The sequence below is a fragment of the Andrographis paniculata genome, unplaced genomic scaffold (genome assembly GCF_009805555.1).
Source record: "Andrographis paniculata isolate CXL003 unplaced genomic scaffold, ASM980555v1 Contig21END, whole genome shotgun sequence".
NCBI lineage: Eukaryota > Viridiplantae > Streptophyta > Magnoliopsida > Lamiales > Acanthaceae > Andrographis > Andrographis paniculata.
Window position 1 is genome coordinate 3,805,245 of NW_026137502.1, and position 18,871 is coordinate 3,824,115.

Consider the following 18,871-nt stretch of genomic DNA (forward strand, 5'->3'; position numbering starts at 1 on the left):
CGAGTATTTGGTTAGTGAGTTATTTATTTAAACAGTAGTTTAAACAAAATACTTTTTTTAAAAAAATTATATAAATTTATAGAAAAATTATGAAAATTAAAAATAATAAAATAATAAATGAACAAACCCTAAAACTCACACTTTCACCCATTATATAATGGTTTTCCTCATCTAGATTTTCTCGACACTCAAGTTTCTTTCAATGGCGGCGTCTTCTTCAAACACCAATAAAGCGGACCATAGTAAAACTCCACCTCTCACCTTAAGAAGCTCCGACGGAAAAGAATTCGAGATCTCTAGAATTGTCGCCCAACAATCGTCAACCATCATGAACTTACTCGATCTGAAAGAAGAGAGCAATACTGATGTCATTCCTATCCCTGAAGTTGATGGATCCACTCTCGAGAAGCTAATTGAGTTAATGAGCAATCATACAGAAAAATCCTTCAAATACCTCGGGGTCAAGGAAAGGAAGGAATTCTATAATGATTTCTTTGCCAATTTGAAAATCCGCGATGTCCTCAACTTTGGCTTGGCTGCAAATTATTTAGGCGTCCAAGTAATTTTTGACGAGGCTTGCCAAAAGATGGCAGATATGATTAAAAATAAAAGCGTTGAATGGGTCAGAAAAGTTTTTGAGATAAAGAATGATTTCACATCTGAGGAGGAAGTGGATTTGAAGAAAGAGAACAAATGGGCTTACGAGGGAGTCGATCCGGAAGATGGCGATGATGCTATATGATAGTGAAGAAGAAGAATTTATTGTTGATTGATTGAAAGAGAATATAATCGTTTTGATTGGTAATTTCAATTTCTTTTCCATATTAGGGTTTTCAAGAGTTTGGGATAATCTTCAATTGTTGGATTTGAATGAATGCATACATATATTGTGCTAGATTTGATTTAAGATACATACATCCAATATTCAAGATTTTACAAGTACCTTCGTGTTTCCGTGTTCTAACTTTGTGAAAAGCGTTAGGTTGGTATGAAAATTTTGCATAAAATAGGAAAAATGTTCTTGCTTGATTGTGTCAGTTATTAAAAATAAGTGATGTCAATGTTGTGGATCAATCTATTTGATTCAAATATTACTTTTATACACCTTTGTCCGGTGAGTTTTCAAGTAGACACTACAAGAAAAAATTATTTTTGTAACAAAACTTTTTTGTCTCTAAATCTACTTTTTCCGTTACTAATGACATTAGAGACGGAATTAGGAACGGAATTACGTTAGCTACGAGAATTTTAGTGACGAAATTTCGTTACAAATATATTATTTTTTTGTAGTGAGAATTCTGAGATTTTCAATCGAATTATATTCTTAATGGAAGTGCAATTGAGTTTAGCAAAAATGATACTTGAGTTGTAATTCATTCTTATCATTATCTACTCCCTACAAAAGGTTAATTGCCCTAATCCAATATAGATTGAAGATCGGCTTTTCATTTTTGCATCTGTTAAATTGGACAACTGAGAATCAAACTAACATGTGAATGTTGGTTGTCAATAACCATTAACTTTCTAGAAGCTTTGTTAGCTCCTATAAGTAGGGATAGAAACTTTGCTAGCCGCACCATTCATAATAGTGTATAATTTTACTCTTTTAATAGTGTAATCGTGAATTTCAATTATTAGTATTTAATATAATCTCATTATTCTCCATTTCGCCAACACTCATAGATGATACATACATAAGATAATTGTTTTTCAAAATACCTCACGCACACTCTGATTTAAAGAAAATACAAGTCACCTAACCTAATTTAGGTAAAAGGTTCCGAGAGGACTCCAGGATGATAGATAAACCCACGGCCTCCCGCAAAAGTGTGTTGGGACTGGGCCAACTCAACACTAGTATGATATTGTCCGCTTTGGGCTGAGCCCGCACGAATTTGTTTTTGAATATTCTTAAAAAAGGTCTCATACTAGTGGAATTCACTTGGGACTTATAAGGTGTGGAATTTTCTTCACAACTTCCGATGTGGGATTTGGGTTTGCACCCCAACAATCCTCCCTCAAACCAAGGACCAACCAATGGACCTTCCCTGCCTACCGCCTATCACAAAGGGACTCGCTGCCTGACCACCTCAATCAGGACCGACCCAATACCGCCAGGAGACTTTCGACACAAGGCACATCCGCAGGTTACGAGGGCGAGCCCACCACCACAACCAATGCCCAATGCCACCCAGTCCACTTCACCATCTATCCGGGCTCTGATACCACTAATGGGACTGGGCCAACTCAACACTAGTATGATATTGTCCGTTTTGGGCTGAGCCCGCACATATTTGTTTTTGGATATTATCCAAAAGGTCTCATACTAGTGGAGTTTACTTTGAACTTTAAGGTGTAGAATTTTCTTCACAACTTCCCATGTGAGACTTGGGTTTGCACTCCAACAAAGTGAACCCCAATTTGACTTAGAAAAATATAGTAATATTTATTAGTAAACTAATAGTTCAATTCATCAGTCACGAATGTCAAGAAGAATGACTCACTAGTCTTGCAAAATGATTTTAGAAATGGAATCTTAGCTCACTAATTAAAGACTAGTTTATGTTCCATGCAAGTGCTTATATACTAACAAATCATTGTGAACACTAAGTAAATAGTGAGCAAAAAACTTATGTTATCACTCTTACGCACTCTCTCTAACAAAATCTATATATTGCGAATACCTTCATCCACCGAAGGACATTTTTCCCATTTTTTGTCCGGTACTTATCACTATCGCTAATCAATAATTCATTTCAAACACGAACTTCATTCGTGATTTGCGAATCATCACTCATCAGAATCCATCCCTCAAGCACATCATAATTCCATAATGTTATTCACCTTTGATCCATCTCATCCCCCCACTATTTACTTCATAACTTTTCCCGCAATATTAAATTTTCTATAATTGTTTTAACACTTACCGGTTAATATGAGAAAAAAAATTATTGCTTAAATATAATTTTGGGCTACAACACAACATAAATTTAATTTTCTATCAAGATCATTCATATTTTTTTAAGTCCATACCAAAAGTTATCCATCAAAAGCCCAAAACCTTTGTTGACCATGTGATTGGCAATCGAAATTTGTACTTTGTGTCCTCTGTTGAAATTATAGTTGTCAGTTAGATGATAAAGACGATACAAAATATTTGGTTGATCAAATCAAATACCACTAAGTGAAGCCATAAGCTCTCTGATTCTTAGTTTGAGTAAATGATTGTTGAAAAAAGAACAAATCCAAATCTCACATCGAAAAGATGAAAAAAAATATTATTGGTTATAAGATAATATACAATTTCACATAGTATAATAGTTTTTGGAAAAAGTCTAAAAGAAAATTCACGTAAATTTTGCCCAAAGTGAATAATATCATACTAGTATGGAGTTAGATAGCCAATTAGTTAGTTACAATTTCTGTGAGATAATCTCGATTATTTGTTCGCTTGATTTATCAATATTAGATTGACGACACTGATCTTCCTCTCTATCACTTGGTATTGAATTAGATTAACTTTAGAGGAAAAGACATTAGCAATGGGTGATTTTTTTATCATTGTAAGCTTGAATGTCTAAATGTTCGTTTTGATTCGCTTGAGGTTTGTTTGATTCTGAAGTTTGCTGGTTGAAATTGTTTCGGCATACATACGAATGAAACACATATTTTTATTTATTATAAATTATAATAATTAAATTCAAAATATCATATTACTATATCTTTATATTATATCAAATAATTATTTCAGTTTAAAATTTTAATATTCCAAATTCAAACTCAACTAAAATCCTAAGGAGAAACATATTCTAAAAGCCAAATTGTTATTACTTTCCATTTAAATCCTTCAGTTAAATTTAGTTTATTATTAATTTTGGTAAAATTAAAAATTAATATTTAATTATTATCATTTATTCAATTTTTATTTACAATAAATACTACTATTTTTATTATATTATCTCATCATTTACTTTACTCCATCCGTTCCCAGTAATAAGGATTTATTACTTGACAATTTATATAAAGTATAATTAGCAAGTAATTAAGATTTGTATTAGTAAATATAATTATAGATTAAGATTAAAATAACTAAATAATTTAATTAAAATTTAAAAAAAATTATCAAATTTAAAATGTGATTAAATTGTATAACTATATTTAAAAATATGGTAAATTATATGGGTCGGACAAAAATAAAAAAATATAGACAAATTATATTGAACGGATGGAGTAATTTTTAACTAAATTTTCAAAAATACAATCAACTATCTTTTTAGTTTTACTTTTTCTTTTAATAAAATATTTTTTTATTTTTGTGTCGTATCCAAATAAGCTAATTTTAATAAACGGATATTTATTTAGAAAAAAAAAAGTTCCGTTAAGGAACTGAGCGTCCTTTGTCTAATAAATATGAGCATTCATTCAATATCATAATTATTAATTTTGGTGTCATTCATATAAAATTATCAATTTTGGTCTCATTCAAATGAAAATTTATCAATTTTAGTCCTAAGATGGTTGACTGAACTGAACACGGCCGTATTGGTTGTCTGGGACGCCGGTCACCTTCTGAGTCATCCAACACAGTCAATCATTTTCGACTAAAATTGATAAATTTTCATTTGAATGGGACATAAATTAATAATTCTTTTGAATGAGACCAAAATTGATAATTACCATATTAATGATGAAAAAAAATAATTTTTACTCAATAAATATCCTTGTAAGCTGACTGTTGGGGTGTTGCTGCCATTTTCGTTGCGGACGATAGATTTGATGCCATGGCCGACGAGATTCACCGTGAAGCAAATTTCCGATGAATTGCGAAGATGCTCCACCGTCAACGAGGTTCAATCATGGTATGCCTTCCTCTTCAAGACCAACACCGCTTCTCTCAATCCCTTCCTCACCAACCAATTCATCACCGCTTGCTCCAAACATCAAGCCCTAGATTCCGCCATGACCGCCTTCGCCGACGCCGACAACCCCAACGTATTCGTCTACAACGCCGCCATCGCCGCCGCCGTCAATTGCTTCTCCCCGCTCCAAGCGCAGCGCTGCTACTTGCTGATGCTGAGGAACGGCGTGCGCGCCACCAGCTACACTTTTCCGGCGGTAATCAAGAGCTGCAAGGCCAATTCCGCCGCCAGGCTCGGCGAATGCATCCATGGACAGATCGGAAAATCCGATTCGGCTCTGCGAGTTCACGTCCAAACCGCATTGATCGATTTTTATTCAAGTTTGGGCAGAGTGTTCGATGCTCGGAAAGTGTTCGACGAAATGCCTGAGAAAGATAACTTCGCTTGGTGTGCTATGATCTTGGCGTATGCACGTGCCGGTCACGTGACCTCTGCCTTGAAGGTGTTCGACGAAATGCCGGTAAAGAACACGGTCGCGAGCAATACGATGATCCGCGGATTTGCCGCGGCGGGGGACATCGAATCCGCCGCGTCATTGTTCGGAAAAATGGTCGAAAGGGATGTCGTAACGTGGACGACGATGATCGACTGCTACTGCAAGCACGGACGATACATCGAAGCTCTAGAACTTTATGATGAAATGAAGGCCTCCAGCGCTCGTCCCGACGAAGTCACAATGGCAACGGCGATATCCGCATGTGCGCATCTCGGGGCGCTAGAGCTAGGAAAGTCGATGCACTTGTACGTATCGACGGCGGGATTTGAAATCGACGTTTACACCGGATCGGCGCTTATCGATATGTATGCGAAATGCGGAGTATTGGAGCGAGCGCTCGTCGTGTTCTTCAAATTACCCGAGAAAAACATCGTTTGTTGGAGCTCTATAATCGACGGCCTCGCATTCCACGGACGCGCGAACGAAGCGCTCGTGATGTTCGACAAAATGGTGTCGTCGAACATCGAGCCGAACAGCGTCGTCTTCGTCAGTGTTCTTACGGCGTGCACGCACGCAGGAATGGTCAACGAAGGCAAGCGAAGATTCCGGCAAATGACACACGACTATTCCATTTTTCCCGACGTCGAACACTACGGTTGTATGGTCGATCTTTTATGTCGAGGCGGGTTGCTCGAGGAAGCGCTTGGAATGATACAGGACATGACGCCGGAGCCTAATTCGGTCGTTTGGGGCGCGCTTCTCAGCGGGTGTCGACTTTACAAGAATTTGGAGATTGCTCGGATCGCGGCGGATAAATTGACAGCGCTCGAGCCGGAGAACAGTGGATATTACACGCTTTTGATCAATATGTTTGCCGACGCGAATCGATGGGCCGAGGTGGCGAGGATTCGAGCGGCGATGAGGGAGCGTGGCGTCGAGAAAACGTCGCCGGGCGGCAGTTGGATCGAAGTGAACAAGAAGATGCATCCGTTTGCCGCTTGCGATCGGAATCATCCGTCGTCGGAAAATATTTATTCGGTTTTGGAAACGTTGGATTCACAACTCAAGCTCATCGGGCGCACTTCTTCCCCGGACCTGGCCGTGTAATAGAGTCATGAAAATTCTGGCCGTGTAATAGAGTCGTGAAAATTAAGGGTGTATTTTATTATCCAAATATTTCTAAATTTTATTATTTCAATTTTTTTTTTCTTTAAAAATATCAAATCAAATACCTAATTTTATTTATTTTAATACATTAAAATCTAATTTTAAATTCAAAACACCGCGTCCCAAAATTATTTCAATTCAAAATTTTACTATTTAAAATCCAAAACTAAAACATCACAAGTAAACACACCCATTATTATTTTCTATTTTCTAATTATATTATTTAGTATTTCCGTAACATAATAAATATTTAAAATGATACTTTTGTTCTGAGATGAATGTAGTATTTGAATTTTGCATTTGTTTTATATCTCATTTAATTTGTCCATTATTGTTTTTTATCTGTTCCACATGATTTATTATTATTTTTAAATATAATTATATACTTTAATTATATTTTAAATTTTATAATTTATTATTTTAAGTAAACTATTTAGTTTTAATTTATAATTATTTTTATTAAATCATAATTATTCTTACTAATACACATATTAATTAGTTACTAATTAACTAATACCTAATAAAAACTCATTGTCTAAACTAAATTCGTTAATTTAACTGAAAAGGATGAAGTATTATTTAAATATAAAATCTAAAATAAAATTTTTCAATAGGACTAAAAAGAAAGTTTTTCTTTTATATTATTATTTCGGGGAGATTGAATATTTTTGAGGGGATCAATAAGAAATTTTTTCCTTTATATTTTTAATATACAAATATTCTTTAGTTGTAGAAGTTTGATTAATATTCTATTAATATAATATTTAGAATGAGATAAATTTAAAATAGTATAAAGTATTCTGTAATATTTTCAGAAAAATAATTGAGAAAGTCCTATAAAATTTTAGGGGATAAATTTTTACTGTGAAATTAAATTAACCATACAATATAATAAGAAAATCTGTACTCTAAAATTAAATTAACTATACAATATAATAAGGAGGTGAACCGAGTATAAATTAGATATGATCATTTGTAAAGAATTTAACTCTTTTATATACATATTTTTTTTTAAAAAAAAAAGATAGTATTATTTATCAATCAATAGTATTTTTTTAAATAAATAATAATAATAATTTTTATAAGATATTTTTTTCTCATAAATATCAAATTTTTATTGTTTCTAAATTTTCTAATTTCTTGTATTATTAAAAGTTTTGTTATTATCTAAAATATCAAATTGTATATGTTAAAGAATAAGTAAAACCATATAATCTAAATTTTATTCAATTAAAAATAAAGTTAATACTTTATATATATATATATATATATTTGTTGGGTAAAAAAAAATTAAATTTAAATAGAAAATATTTCGTTCAAGATGGCCGAGCTATATAATGCGCGAGAACTTATTTATGGTATTTAATTTATTGTTTTAAATAAAATAAAATACTCCATATATTTACTATCAAAAAAAAAAAAACCGGTTAAGGTATTTGTAAAGTCCGTCATCTTAGAAAATCAATGAGATTGCATTGTAAATCTGGTGTTTGATCCTCCAAATCGGAGATATTTCGGGTGCTTTAGGTGTAAATTTACAAAAGAATAATGGTTTTTAAGTGAAAAACAACAAAATTCCTTCTTTGTGTTTTTCAAAAGTTGTAAAGTTGTTATATCTCGACACTGAAGTTATCAGCACTGTAAATTATTTTGGATAAATTTATATTTTTTTTTGGAATAAACTTATTTTTTTTTTTAAATTTTATTATTTGATTCGTGATTCTGTCTAAATTATTGCTAATGTTACACAATTTGTAATTATTACTCACCTGAATTCTCGTATCAAAATTAAATGTTGAACACAAAAAAAACAACACAACACAACACACCGTCTTTTGAATCTGGCCATGACGATTCAGAGTAAAGTCGAAAACGCATTGCAGGAGAATAGGGAGATAATTTCCTTCCAGAATTTCAGTAACCGCTTGCTCTCCTGGTCAATTTCGTTGTATTGGACCGAAGTTGCTCCTTTCCATTGAAATTCTAGCGTTGATGACCAGCCTCGAATCTATGGAACTCTTAAAGATGGATTCGAACGAGAAATTGCACCTTTACAAGCACGACCGCCTCTGCAAATCACATCATTATTACTATGCATAAAATTGTTGCGCCTATTTTGGATATAGCAATCAGTTTGAAACCGTTTCAGATGCATATAAATATGATTGTTCTTCGCTCTGCAATCCATCTACAATAGTGGCCTGCCATAGCTGAACTTATCATCTGCTGAATTTATCATCTGAATTTCCGGATGCATATAAATATGATTGTTGTTATATGTTCTTCGCTCTGGTTCGTTCAATCCATCTCCTATAGTGTGACCTATCTTACTTGAATTTATCATCAGTAGAACCATTTTAGACTTAGTGTAGAAAAGAACATCTTCAATTAGGCATTTTCATGTCACTATTTCAGATCAATTTAAGCTTTCTTAGCAGATGTATATTGAAATCTACAGTTTCACTAATATCAAGTTCAACTGCATTCATGATTCTTTAATAGAAGAAGTGATTGTGGCTATGTTTATTCAACCATGGCAGGAAGACGATGAACTACAGGGACTAAAAGGAAGACAAGTTCAAAAACTGCAACCATTCCAAAAACAGCTACTTCAATTCTGCATAGATTAAATGATAATCCCTCTATTCCATTTTCTAGATTAAGCAAAAACCTTATTGATAAAAGTAGAACAAAGTTTGTGATGAACACATCACATCTCCTATTATCCAAAACCCTGAGAACTCAAACTAATCCAATCCTTCCCCACCCAAATACCTTTCATAAACCATCTGTGCACTCAACAAATCCACCGTAGCTGATCCAACAGACTTAAACACAGTAATCTCTTCCACATTTCTCCTCCCAATCTTCTCCCCCTCAACCAATTCCACCAAATCTCCCACCACATCCTCCTTCCTCATCACCCCCCTCTCAAATGCACCCACCAACTCCCCGGCCTCCGCCGCTGCCGCCTCCCCGTCTACATACACCCTCCCCCGCCTCACGGCCTCGTCGTCGCACTCCCTCATTCCGGCCCTGAATGATCCCACCATATTTAAATGTGCCCCCTTCTTCAAATCCTCACCTTTCACCAATGCAACCTGTGAATTGGTTGCACAGGTGATTATATCACCCCCCCTCACAGCCCCCTCCAAATCCCCATTGCTCTCAAACCTCACAAATTTGAGTTCTTCCTCCCCACTCAAATGATCGGCCAAAGCCTTGGCCTTCTCCATTGTTCTATTCCAAATCACCACTTTCCTTATCTTTGATCGGACGGTCAGATGTGCCCGGATCAAATGCGGGGCCAACGCACCGGATCCGATCATAACTAGGGTTTCGGAATCTTCCCTCGATAGGTAGAGGGAAGCTAGAGCTGAGATACAGGCTGTACGGTATAGAGTGAGCTCGGTGGCGTCCATGGCCGCCAAGGGCTGGCCGGTTAGGGCGGAGAAGAGGACGTAGACGGCGTGCACGCCGGGTAGGGTAGTGTTGTTGGGGTGGTGGGTGACGAGTTTGGTGCCGATGTAAGGGAGAGAGGGTGAGGTGGACCAGGAGGGCATGAGGAGGAGCGACGAGGATGGGCTTGTTTGGTGGGCGTGGCGGAGGGGGGACTGTACGGCGGCGGAGAACTGGGGTAGGGTCGATTTGAGGTGGGAGATTAGGGATTTATGGGTGACGAGAGAGCGGACTCCCGCCGATGAGATTAGAATCGGCGACACGGCGGCGGGAGGTGGGGGATTGGACTGGTCGGGTATATTCGACGCCATGAACGGCCGTTCTGAAATATTTGGGAAGTGTTTGGATGTAGAGTTGGCTCTTTAACCCTGTTAGTTCACAAATTCACAATTCTTTTCCTCGAAAATATGGTTTTCCTTCTTTTTTTGACCAAAATTACAACTGTTTTTTATTTACTCTATTTTTCTTTAAAGGAAATACTATTTTTCTCGTAAAATACTACTACCATTAAATATTATTTTAATAGTATATTTAAATTATTTTTCTTAACCAATAAAATGAAACACACATCATGATTTTTTATAAATATTATTTAAAAAATTAATTATATTTCTATGAATATATACTTTATTTATAATTCAAATTTATTTTTACGGTTTTTTTTTATCATTTAAATTTATTTTTATTTTTTAAGTAAAAAAGAAATTATTTTTTCTATTTTTTTATAATAAAAATTTTTTTCTATTTTTACACATTTTCTTTGAAACTCTTGTTCAATCAAATAAAAATAAAATTTGATGACAAAGAGAGTATTTTTTATTACAAAAATTTTTACTTTTTATATTACTATCAAACATAAAAAAAATAAGTAATCAAAAATAAAAGTGAATAAACTCATAGTCTTTATAATAGCTTTTAAAACATAATTATATTAATATTAACTAATACTCTTTCCGTCCGATTAAGAAGTATATGTGTATTTCTAGCGCAAAGTTTAAGAAATAATATAGTAATATTTTAATTATAGTAAACAGTTAAAAATAGTGTAATGACATTTTTATCTTTAATTTTTGATAAAAAATAATGATATAATGTAAAATAAATTAGAAGAAGGGAGTATAAAATAGTTTAGAATGTTTAGCATGGGTGCTGAAAAACCTGATCCATTTATTTAATTATTATCCTTTATCCAACTTTTATTTATAATGAATGTTGTTATTTTATTTTATTTTTCATCAAATTTTTTAAAAAAAAATGTTGAACTATTTTTATTTTTATAAATTTTTTAATAAAATATTTTTTTCTGTTGGATCCAGATATTTTAAATTTACTAGACAAATATAATAAGATGCGAAACCAACATAAACATCAATGTCAACATCTTAGGTGAGACGAAAAAAATATGCAAGTAAGTGGTAATGTAGAAAAAAATTTGGATGAACACACTTTCCAGCTTTCATGTGTTGATTGAGTAAACACCATCCTACTAATTACAGACTAAGGGTGTGTTTGTTTGGGGAATTGGATTGGATTTACACTATTCATTCAATTTTTTTCCCCCAAAAATATCAAATCAAACACCTATTTTTCATTTTTTATATTATACTAAAAATTAATTTTACATTCAAAATATCACATCAACACCTGTTTATATCACGTCATACAACTATTCAAATTCAAAGTTTTTACTATTCAAATTCCAAATCAAAATCCAAACCCAAGTAAATTTCTACTTCAAATGACATATTTGTAGGTCAAAAATATTAAAATGGACGTGTTCGTTTAGCGTTTTTAATGATTTTTTATTATTTCTTTTTTCTTTAAAAGAATATTATATTAAATAATTATTTTTATATTATATTAAAAATTAATTTTAATTAAAAAATATATATATCTTTTTATAATATTTCTTCAAATATTATTATTTGAACTTGGAAAAAAGAAAATCATTAAATATTAGTTTTATATATAATCAAATTATTTTTTTAAAAAAAAATACCAAAAATAAAAAGTCAAAGACAGTCCAATCAAATTTTTATTTGTATTATATTGAATAGTTATTCAATATTAAATTTATGTCATTTAAAATTAAAACCAAAACACAATGCCCAAACAAGCAACCCCTTGGCTTTTGCAGGAAAATTATGATTTAATGGACTTAACTAGCCATTAATTTGTTTGTTTATTTTTTTATTTTTTTTATTTTTTTTAATGACGTGAAAATTCACAATAATTATCCGAAAATATGCACTGATTAAATCATATAGCATAATTTCTAAATCATGTAGTGGATTGTACAAATTTTTCAAACTATAAATGAATTATAAATATTTTAGCTTTATTTTTCTTAATAGACTAATATGGATGATTGGTTTGTACAGCCTTCGCTTCATGTAGAGAGAATCGGAGCAAGAGCAGGAACACGAGAGCCACGTTGGGGTTGGGATTGGGGTTGGAGATCGACCGATTCCCTCGCCGGCGTGTAATTTGTTGTTTATTTTTTAAAAAAAACCAAAAGAACAAAAAACAAAACCTAATTTTAATATATAAATTATTTAATAAAAATAATAATTTGGATAAAGATGTTTTATTTCCTAAATCACTTCCTACTTAGGACAAAATATATATATATATATTTTTAGTTCTTAATTTAATTTTTGTGTTTAATACTTACTCCGTCCTGCAAAATTGCTTCATTTTTCATTTTTTAGTTCTTCCGCCAAATTAATTTCATTTCCTAATAAATCAATAATTAACCAATTAATAATTTAATAGAATATAACTTTATATTTTATTTGGTCATACACTTTAGAGTTAATTTGAATTTTTGTATAATAAAATTTCATATTTTAATGTGATATAAATAAGTATTGTTGATGTGATGTTTTTATATATTAAATTATTTTTTAATATAATATAAAAAAGAAAAATATACTCCCTCTTTTCCGCATTGTAATGTATGTTTATTTTTTGTGCAAAATTTAAAATATAATATAATACGTCCTCCTTCCGTCATCTAATTTTATTATCACTTTCATTTTTTTGTTGTCATCCAAATTTATTATCGTTTATTTTTAGTAAAAAAGTATCATTTTTACTATTTTTTCTTTACACAAAAAAGTAAAACTTTTTATTTTTATCTATTTTTCTTAAAACTCGTGTCTGGTTAAATGAGCACACAATTGGACGACGGGAGAGTAATATTTTAATTATAGTGAATAGTTGAAAATAGTGTAAAGATAGTTGTCTAACGATGTGATAATAAAATAGAGGTATTTGAAATAAAAATTGGATCTATAGTTATTAAAAAAAAGAAATGTATATGTTAACCGGGACGAATGAAAATAGAAAGATGTATATATTAAGGTGGAGCGAAGAGAATATTTGTTTGTAATTTTAATTTGAGATATTTTTTTATATTTTCTATTAGAAGTGTGTTGACAATATAAAAAACAATTTTTTGTTAAATTATTAAATTTTGATAAGTTTTTAGAATATATAGATTATGTTTGACGTGCATAATATATCTTTTTAATAATATTAATTATAAAGCACATCAAATATTTTGTATAGGGTGTTTGATTTAATATTTTGCATTAGAATTATATTTTATTTTTTAAAAAAATAATAAAACAAAAGTTGTATACTTTTAGTATTTAGGATTTTATTATTATTATTATTATTATTGAGAAATGTAAAAATATTATTAAAATATTTAATTGTATTATTTTGTAAGAAAAATAAAGTATTATGCATATTTAAAAAAAAAATTGAAATTCAATTTGATGGATGGAGAGAATATTATTAAAAACTGTTATTAAGATTTTGTGGGAATAAATAAATTCATATCTCATATATCATATTTATCACTATCAATCACTAAATTCAGTTTTAAATTTTATTTTTCGTATTTAATTTTTGGAATAATTTTATATAAAATATTATTAAAATAAAAAGTTTTATAGTCACATTTTATGTTAATTGTATTATATAAACATTAAATTAAAATAAAATTATTTAAAAAGATCCATATTTAATTGATTCTAATTGGTGGGCGGTGGCCACGTGTAGATTCTTAATACTTTTGTGCTTAAGATTTTTTATTTTTATTTTTTTGTCTAAAAATAATTTGGATAAGATTGTTGATGATGATGTTTATAATTTTTAGGTTTTATTTAAGTGGAATGTCACAATTTCATTTTTTTTTTAACACTCAACAATAACTTAGGGTTGTATTTAAATATATTATAAGGTCTTTCAAATGTCTTAAATTTCAATTTAATCAAATTTATAATTAGTATTTTTTTTAAAATTATTTTTTAAAAAAACAAAAAATAAATAACTCTCCCTAACGATTTATGGTAGCCTTAATTATGACAAAGTTTGTTAGAGCAATTGTGGTTTGAATTAGTCGTCTCGTTATGAAAGGACACGTGTCAATCATCGACCCATTCGATCCAATAATCGTGTCAGCATAATCGACGGCTGTCCTTTCGCCACATCGCTTTCAGGTTTAGGTTGGATTTGCATTTTGCCGACATAAATAAAATGGTCATAAGGCTAAAATTGTCTTTTCAGTTTTTACCTTCACAAATCTCAATTACAACAAAAACTAATTAATTAAAAAGACAAAAGGAAAAAAAAAAAAAAACATAAAATAAAATAAAATAAAATGCTATCTAGCTATATCCTAACACTCAATTGTGATCATTCATAATTAATATATATCTCTACATCTTGTTTATTATTATTATTATTATTATTATTATTATTATTATTACTAAACTACAATGAATATTATATACTCCTAATTTGCTAAGCTAATAATAATACGTTAAGGTGACGTGTCATGTAGTATAATAAACAAAAGAAATCCCACATCGGATTATTGCAACAGATCAAATTAACGAAACTTCCACGCAGCTTCCTCCCAAATCCATACAAACATACATTTCGGGTGTGTTTGTTTTGGTGGTTTGGATTTTGAATTGGGATTTGAATAGTAAAAATTTTGAATTTGAATTCTTGTATGATGTGAGATAAATAGGTGTTGATGTGATATTTTGAATGTAAAATTGATTTTTAGTATAATATAAAAAATGAAATTAGGCGTTTGATTTGATATTTTTAGGAGAAAAAATTGGATGAATAATAGAAATCTAATTAAATCCCCCAGACACACACACTTCATATTTTCACAATAAAAATAAAATTAATATTAATACTTCCTCGATTAATGCAGTAGAGCTGCTTTTGTTGTAGTATTGATTTAGGACAGCAGCAGACTCCGTGTTTTGAATTTTTTTAAATTAATATTTGTAATGAAAGATAGATAGTAAAATTATTAAAAAAGAAAATAAATATTTAGTTATAAAATAGATTAAAATGAAAATTGAATAATTTATTAAGGAGCGAAGAAAGTATGAAATTTTGCCTTTCGATTGGACGAAAAAAATATTAATATTTATTTAGTGAAATTGTTTGAAATATATTTTTTAAATAAATAAAAATAAGGAGGGTGTAGTATATATTACCTCCTCCGTTCAGATATTTTGTCCGTTTTACTGTAGACACGAGAATTTAGGAGGAGTTATAATTAGTAAATAATTAAAAATAATTATTGTATAATAAAAATAATAATAGATTAATATTAATATAACTGGTTATTATAATTAAAATTAAAAAAAATTATAAATTAAATTTTATAAAATAATATTAAAGTGTATAATTCTTCTAAAAAAAAATGACAAAATAAGTTGGACGGATGAAAATGGAAAGGTGGACATGAGATTTGGGAAACGGAGAGAGTAAAAAACAACGGGAAGCTGGACTAGTTTTTATGATGTCTGTCGGCTGCGGACACTAATTTTGCATTGCATGTTAAGAGAGTGGTGGCAAGGGAACTCCCGGGACCGCTCGGGACCTTCTCGTGTGAAAATGATGGGCCGAGAAAAGGCCCATTTGAATTGGGCCTTTATACTTTAATGATTTATTCACATGAAGCTGTTATTCAGTTATTTTTGGACTCAATTTTGGCATTGTTCATCACAAATTTATCTCTAAAATATATTACATATATTTTTTTATTTAAAATATCATGTTAAGGATATGTTTGTTTGGGGGATTCTTCCTCAAATACATTATTCATCTCATTTTTTCACCCCAAAAATATCAAATTAAACACCTATTTTTTATTTTTTATATTATACTAAAAATTAATTTTACATTCAAAATATCACATCAATATCTATTTATATCACATCATACAACTATTTAAATTAAAAAATTTTACTATTCAAATCTCAACTCAAAATCCAAAATCCCAAACAAACACACCATTTAACATATAGGTTACATGTATACCAAGTATATAATTCAATATATATATATATATATATTATATCAAGTATTTATTTTGTATCAACTTTTTACTATTTTAACAATTCTTCAAAATTTCAAAATATATACACACTCCATTTACTGGTGAATTTTTTTTTTTTTAAATCAAATATATTTAGATTTTTATTATTTATCAAAAAAATTTCTTAAAAAAAATCACATCATACATCTATTTTTTATTTTTTATATTATATTAAAAATTAATTTATATTCAAAATATTACGTCAACACCTATTTATATCTTATAATACAACAATTTTAATTCAAATTTACTATTCAAATTACAACCGAAAAAAATGGGTACCCACAAACAAACACACCCTACATGTGTTTTCAAACTTGTTTACAAATTGTAATTAAATGTAATACTCCTTCTGCCCCTTGACAATATATTCAATTTTTTCATTTTGGTCTCTCTCGTAATAAAGTATTTATTTCATTTTTTTAGTAATTGTACTATCTGCTTTACAAATACCATTTCAATTTACAATATATTAAACAAATGTCATTACATTTATATCATACAATAATAATAGGGTTAATTTAGTCTTTTTACCTTTATTTCTACTTTATCTCAGTATAATACTAATATTTCTAAAACTCTGTGCAAAAAGAAAATGAATATACAGAAATGGGACCGAAGGAGTAATAGTAATCGGCTAAATTAAAATACAATAATAATAATAATAATAATAATAATAATAATAACAATTTATATAAAAAAAATTATATATTATTTAAATAAAATTATTTCATAAATTCCATATATATTTCAAATGTAAGGAAAAATATTAAGGAGTGGGCATTTGTGGTGGAGCATTGGCACAACAGAGTGTGATGTATTTGGGGTCTTTTGTGTAATAATATATTATTGATCTTCAGATGATGTGGGCATCCAAACAAATCATTGCACACACCTACGTAACTTGTATTTATTTTTTTCCCTAAATTATTTATAATTCACTTGCAGTATAATTATTTAAAAGTATTGCACAATTTTATTTTTTATTTTTTTTTAGAGATTTTTGTGTAATATGTTTGATAATACGAAGGAGTCTTGTGCAAATTCTAGAGAATTTTGTATAATATTTTATAAATTACGAAGTAGTCTCATACAATTTTTAACTTATAAAGAAAAATGATATGCAAATTTTTCAAACGATAAGTGAATTATAGATAATTTAATTTACTTCATCTTTTTTTTTTTATCATTTTAAATTTTAATTTTATTTGTGTAATAGTTAAATAAGTTTCGTGAGAATTGATTACTATAAAAATAAAAATAATAAAATTAAAAGTAAATATATTGATTGGTAGGGTACTATTTAATTATACACATTTATTCCGATCAACATATGAGACTTTATCATAATTCGCATAGTGTGATTTATTTTATCGAACCTAATTTGTAAGATATTAAATTTGGATTTACCTGGTGCATACTTTTGAGTAGTAGCTGCGAATTCTCACGTCTTAAAAATAAAAATAAAAATAAAAATAAAAAATATGAGACTTTACTCTTATTTGAGGAATGTCTCACCATTTCCCAAAAATATATATTAAAAGTTGTTATAAAAAAACCTTAATAAACAAATATAATAAAACCTAAATAGCTTTATAAAGTCCAAGAGTGTGTTTGGCTTCTAATCTTTGCATTGTATTTATCTTTTTTTTTTAAATAATAACTTAAAATAATATTTGATAAAACAAGATATTATATTTTTAATCAAACACATTAAAATTGTATAATAAAAGTAAAACAAAAAAAAAACTTCTATTTACCGTAATTGTTTATAAAAAACTCATCAATTTTAGTCTAAATATAAACAATTTCAATAAATTTTGATTCCATTATAAACAATTTTAATCAATTTTGGTCCCACCGTTAAAAAACTAACGGAAATTGCTGACGTGGGCACAACGGAGGTGACGTGGCAATTGACCTGAAAAATATTACATGAGTTTTTTAATTCGAAAAGAAGATTACTGTGTGACAATTTTATCGACAAATGAGAGAGGAAATTTAGACTGATAGGAGATGGGCTTTTATTATTTAACCATTGTTCGTGCACTTATAATACCTAATACTATCTAATTTCCGTAATTGACGTATCAACTCGAAATCTACCAATTTCACCAAAAGAATTATTTCATGTTTCCAAATTGTTCAAATAACCTACAAATTCATAAGTAGCAATCGTTGAAAATAGAGAGCACCTCGATCCGCTGTCACAATTCTTACTTAACAAAAATTCTAACATAACCTCTTCAATTTTTTCTAACATAACCTAGAAGATACGAGCGAGAGCTAACCAGACTCGAGTGAACGAGAATGAGCAGTGGAACACAGAAGCCATTGAAACGCCCGATGATCGAGTCTAGTCGAGTCAAGACCAAGTCATTTCGACTCCAGTCCAGTCAGGCCCAGCCCTGGGCAGGGCCATAGGGGCCCTTGCCCAGAGCCCATTCCCTCTAGGGGCCATAAGGGCCC

General features: G+C 30.2%; 3 protein-coding genes across 3 annotated transcripts; 2 read left to right on the forward strand and 1 right to left on the reverse strand.

Annotated features, from left to right (window-relative positions):
* The first annotated feature begins 202 nt into the window (after positions 1-202).
* LOC127245052 (SKP1-like protein 12) lies at positions 203-742 on the forward strand. Its single transcript, XM_051265696.1, has one exon. The coding sequence runs from the start codon at positions 203-205 to the stop codon at positions 740-742; it is 540 nt and encodes a 179-aa protein (XP_051121653.1).
* Positions 743-4,740: 3,998 nt separating this feature from the next.
* On the forward strand, positions 4,741-6,529 carry LOC127244751 (pentatricopeptide repeat-containing protein At1g06143). Its single transcript, XM_051265233.1, has one exon. The coding sequence runs from the start codon at positions 4,777-4,779 to the stop codon at positions 6,460-6,462; it is 1,686 nt and encodes a 561-aa protein (XP_051121190.1). The 5' UTR covers positions 4,741-4,776; the 3' UTR covers positions 6,463-6,529.
* A 1,740-nt stretch (positions 6,530-8,269) lies between these two features.
* LOC127244728 (protein SAR DEFICIENT 4) lies at positions 8,270-10,352 on the reverse strand. The gene is made up of 2 exons (XM_051265208.1): positions 9,298-10,352; positions 8,270-8,591 (listed from the first exon to the last, which is right to left on the reverse strand). The coding sequence occupies exons 1-2, from the start codon at positions 10,290-10,292 to the stop codon at positions 8,531-8,533; spliced, it is 1,056 nt and encodes a 351-aa protein (XP_051121165.1). The 5' UTR covers positions 10,293-10,352; the 3' UTR covers positions 8,270-8,530.
* Between the last annotated feature and the right edge of the window lie 8,519 nt (positions 10,353-18,871).

Coding starts and splice junctions, on each gene's coding strand:
- LOC127245052 (XM_051265696.1), top strand. CDS start 203: ATGGCGGCGTCTTCTTCAAACACCAATAAAGCGGACCATAGTAAAACT.
- LOC127244751 (XM_051265233.1), top strand. CDS start 4,777: ATGCCATGGCCGACGAGATTCACCGTGAAGCAAATTTCCGATGAATTG.
- LOC127244728 (XM_051265208.1), bottom strand. CDS start 10,292: ATGGCGTCGAATATACCCGACCAGTCCAATCCCCCACCTCCCGCCGCC. Junction 8,592..9,297: donor GCACAGATGGTTTATGAAAG/GTATTTGGGTGG, acceptor TGTGATTTGCAG/AGGCGGTCGTGCTTGTAAAG.